General features: G+C 30.4%; 1 protein-coding gene across 1 annotated transcript; it reads left to right on the top strand.

Annotated features, from left to right (window-relative positions):
* Positions 1-374: 374 nt before the first annotated feature.
* On the top strand, positions 375-3,528 carry LOC113396913 (uncharacterized). Its single transcript, XM_026634993.2, has 4 exons — positions 375-557; positions 1,311-1,478; positions 1,846-2,026; positions 2,686-3,528. The coding sequence occupies exons 1-4, from the start codon at positions 471-473 to the stop codon at positions 2,817-2,819; spliced, it is 570 nt and encodes a 189-aa protein (XP_026490778.2). The 5' UTR covers positions 375-470; the 3' UTR covers positions 2,820-3,528.
* The last annotated feature ends 1,661 nt before the right edge of the window (positions 3,529-5,189 follow it).

The raw sequence follows: 5,189 nt of genomic DNA, 5'->3' as shown, positions 1-5,189 counted from the left end.
TTTGAATCACAAAAACTCTTCTTAGGATTTTTCGAAATTCTCCTCGAACACGTTTTACGAGATACGTTTTACTCAACTTAATATCGGAAATTTAGATTTTTTTTTATTATTTCATGTACAATACAAATTTAACACAGGCACACACAGACACTGTTGAAAAACCCAACAAAGATAACTTCCAATGCTTAATTATATTTTAGAATGAATTCCCGCATTTGTTATTTGTTTTTATTTCCACAAACTATTACATGTTTTTACAAAGCTACATATTATAAATAAATAAAGCAATTATAAGCCGATAAATTTATCTTTATAAATGATGCTAATGTCAGCTTTGGGTCAGAAGTAACGCGATCACACAACACAACTGATTGTAAATAATAAAACGTTATAGGAAGAAGTCGTTCCATAAAAAATATAATTGATGTTCGAAATTTAAATATTTTCTATATTCATTTTTAAATATAAAAATGAAGTGTGAAATTCCAGAATTTGCTAGATGTTGTTTTTGCTTTCCTCTCAGGCTTGGATTACTTGTGTGGACTTATGTGAAATTAGTAAGTATTTTTCTTAGTTTTTTTTTATTATCAATACAAAGCACTATTAATACTTAGTTACTATATAAGTGATGAGAATAATATTAATACTGAATGAATGTATAACTAATATCGGTAAATTAACGAACAGTCTCCGGCGGAGCAGAAGCACTGTTAAATTAATTGTCGTCAATATATTATATAAAAATACAAGCGATACTATAAAATGTAATAATATTCATTGATATTGTTTGTATAAAGGATGAAAGAGCCAGTGTAACTACAGGCACAAATATACTCTATTCCAACCATAATAGGAAAAAGCCAAAAATCAACATTTGACAAGAAATTGACGCGATGTCATTGGTCGAGAGCTTGATTAATCTGTGATATTCACGATGGATTTACGAAAAAATTACGTTTTGAATGTCGACGAAACTGTTATCGGAATTTTGGAAATAAAATTAAAGTGGAATAAGTAGTATTGTAGTATAAATACGAATACATTAATCATAAACTCTTAGTAGTGCATATATGTAGTTGAGTTATTAGTAAATCGCATGAAATGTTTGTTTAGCTTTTTTCCTACTTCCATTGGAATAGGCTATATGACATCTTAGTTCACAAGGTTGAGGGTGCTTTGGCGATGGATATTTCTCACTGCGCCAAATTACCATCGGACGACCCATTTAGCAGTTCTACTACATATTTGAAATAAGAAAAAAACACGCAGTAAGACTAACGATATATATATATATATTTGTATTGTTGCAGATATTCAGCTTACTGCTTTTGGTCCACTTCATATGTCTTCTAGTAGCAAACCTTATGCACTTATACTACCCCGTTAGGGTGACCACAGTCATAAGCTCAATCCTATTTTCAATTTTTTTATGTGTAGATATTGCTTTTCACATAATATTCATCGTCAGTGCTCATACGGTAAGTTGCATATGTATATATAACCTTACCTTAAAATATGGCAGCATGTGATTATTTCGGTTGCTACCATTCAGCTATTTCATTCTAAATATTAACGTCTTCAGCTATAAATGTTGTTTAGAGTGTTATAAGCAATTCTTTCTTCCTTTTTCGAATTTCAAAACCAATTTTGACAGAAGTCTTTAAGTAATGCCGCGATACTTTAGCAGCTGTTTTTCAATTTGAAAGAGTATTTTAACAGCAAATATTTAATTTTTAATTATCTGTGAAGCTATTTTCAAAGAAAAGTAATACATATAAACTGTTACTATATATAAATAGCAACACTATTTTTATAGTATTTCAAATAATTTTTGTTCGTTTACAGAAAGATTATAGAAAAATGAAGTGGTTTTATAAAGAAGCAATGGTTGCTTTGTGTTTATATATATTTGGTTTCTTCTGTTTCACCGTCTACGTGGCATGTGACTTCAATTTTACCCGCCAGTACATCACTATTATCGCGTATATCTTGATGTATATTTGGTCGATATTCTTCTGGGTCACAAGTGAGTACATATACTATAAATTACATATTATTTTTCGTTTTACTATTTTATATAAACCGAGATTGTGGGTACGTTTTGATAAAAGACTGATCACATTATCAATTTCTATTTCATCTCAATTATATTAATCTGATGTATGCATTGTTTGTTATATACGAAATAATTAAGATTCGATAAACCTGGAGAGATTGTATATCGATTGTGTAAACGTATTTATCATTTTCAATATATCTTTACGTGCAATAGTATATAAAGTATATTAACAAGGCAAAAAATATAATATCCTAAATTAGGTCATGAATAATAAGTTATTTATTTTTAATAAGTTTTCATGCTATCGAAATATGTAAATGATCATATTTACAGATAATTATAATATATTATATATTAATTATAATATATAGAAATTTGTTTTACTTTTATTGCTATTATTAGGTTATACTGGTTATTGCTATTTATTTAATTAACAATTTTTTAAAGTAATTATATGTAATGATATTATCTCCATACTCTATTCCAACCATAAGAGGAGTAAAGTATCAGCAAATCGCATGAAATAAGCAAATCTAAGGTTTGTTTATCTTTATTCCTACTTCGATTGGAATAGGCTATAGTTATATATTTATTCTAATTAACCTAATAAACTTAATTCGTTTCAGTTAGTCAGGCGTATCTAATAATGCTGGTTCGAAGCGAGGTTCTGAAGCTAGAAAGGAGTACGAATTTCGAGTTCACAAATCGTGCAGTGGACGCTGAGGACGCAGCGATTTATAACAACGATATTGTAGCTTAATTATCTGTTTCTTTGTTACCTCATATATTATACCTCAACTAAACCACAGATCGCAATGATCTGATAAAGGTACCCTGAGATAAGTTCAAATGCTGTGGTTCTTAGGATTTTAAGGAAAAAATTTATGTGAATGGTGTACAAAAAGTTAATATTAAGAGTAGTTTTAGAAAAGCCTGGATTGCTATCGCTACCCAATACCTTTAGCCAGAGCTGACGTTAGATCAAGATAATCTTAAACGGGGATTGCGGGCTCAAACCTAATCAAGCACTATTTAATTTTCATAAAATTACTTTGTGTTTCTAATTCTTCTCGTACTTGGCGGAGAAGGGATACATATATATTTGGGGAAACCTGAAATCCACCAAATGTTTCTCGAAAACCCTAAAAGGAAAAATAAATGCTGTAGTTCAGCATCGGGAGATGAACAAGTTGTTAAAGACTTTTAATGTCAACTTAATTACGACAAACCGAAATACATGGTGCTTTGGCTGGAAATATGGAAATCCTATACCTAGCATCATATTAATAATATGAGGAATGCTTTACACCTTTGAAAGGTCATGCAAAAACAAATGATTGACGATAATTTGACATGGTGGCTTTTTCATTCAGCCAACTCAATACAAACATGGCGATATGTCGTTCAAAATATAAGCGTTTTGTTTGTAATTAAATTCTCCTAAGCTTATTGTTATATAATAATAATTATAGATAGTTTAAAATGAAACACGAATGCAGTTTGTCATAAGTACGACAAAGCTCGTTAATTAAAAATAAAATTACAATAACGATGGATTATTATTTTTTTATATTTCTTATTAGGAACCTCAAAAAAGATTAAATTAGTGATCTATGTAAAGGCCAAAATGATCAATAAATTTAATCAAAAAGATATGCAGTTTGTTCAAAGAATATGTTACTAGGAATATGGATGATCTTGAAGTGGCTACTTATTATGATTCGATGTTAGGACTTTCCTTTTAGAGGAAATTATTTTGTTATTAAATACCATTCGCTTAGTTATTTTATTTTAAGCAGAAAAGGGGTTGTAATAGTGTTTTGCCAAGAGAACTATGCATAAAGGAGACCCAGTACAAATATTTCTAAGGCCTACCATTTTGCAATGTCTATATTATACCTTTAAAATACATATAAACAAACGAATAAAACAAATATGTGAATACATTTCTAGGATAATAATATATTTATATTTAATAATATTTCTAGAACTTAGTACATTAACATGTTATCTAACTATTTAAAGTCTTAACCCACGCTTTGTGATACACATGTTATTATTCCGGATCCAAAGACCGGAGTAGATAGCGATATAAAATGACAAAGGATTTAATTCTAAATCAAAACAATCCGATATTTAAATAAAAAAATATAAATATAGATTGTGTTATTTATATACAAAGTAAAGATATATATATATATATTAGAAATAAAACGTACGTAGCTGAGACTGAGCCAAGACAAAAAGAAGCAACATTGCCAGAACCTTTTATTGGGTCCAAGGTACTTACAGGTAAATACAGGTTTCGCCTTGCTTTGTCTCTACTTACTGTACAGAGCGAGAAGCTATTTGCTCGCTGGAAAAACGTGTTACGTGTTTCCTCTTCGTGAAGTGGGGGAGGGGGATGTTGTGAAACTCGCTGCAGCCCAGGAGGCCGAGTGCGCCCTAGGAACCCCTAGGAAAACTCTTACCCCACACTCATCACATATTCTAGCGTCAAGTTCGTATGAACCATTGAAACTAAAGGCACAAGGGACATATATTGTACTTGCCAAGATAAATGGCAATGGTGAATTGGCAATTTTTTATAGTGCAAATGTCTATAGACGGCGTTGATACCGCACTTATAATCAGATAATCAATTTGCGAGTCCCTCCTCATACTTTAAATAAGTAATTAACAATAATGTCGTTATTACTTGACGAATTCTATTACAATAAACATATAAATATTTATTATATATCATTTAAAAAAAACTCTCATTGGTATCAGAGGTTGATCTTTAGTGGTTAGTTATTACAATGTATTCATTGACCTACACTTGTTAAGAAATACATTCTTTTAAGACATGCTCATTTGATTTAGTACTTCTTTTATAGTGCTGCAAGTCCTATGGATTGGTAAGCTCCTTGGAAAGGAATTGAAACAGCTTCACAAATTCAGGACCAGTCCCTTCTACTAGTCTCAATCCGTTTGATGTCACCTTGATGATCTTTCAACCCTTTTAACGTATCAGCAGGATGAACAGAAGGACTGAGACATTTTACATTCTCCCGTCTGTATCAAAATTTTAAAAGTAATTTTAAATTATTAAACGTTCAATGCAATTTAGAAATAAGAATGTAATATC

This window comes from Vanessa tameamea, chromosome 15 (genome assembly GCF_037043105.1).
Source record: "Vanessa tameamea isolate UH-Manoa-2023 chromosome 15, ilVanTame1 primary haplotype, whole genome shotgun sequence".
Lineage (NCBI taxonomy): Eukaryota > Metazoa > Arthropoda > Insecta > Lepidoptera > Nymphalidae > Vanessa > Vanessa tameamea.
Note: the sequence above shows the minus strand (reverse complement) of the source record. Positions and strands in the feature narration are given on the sequence as shown.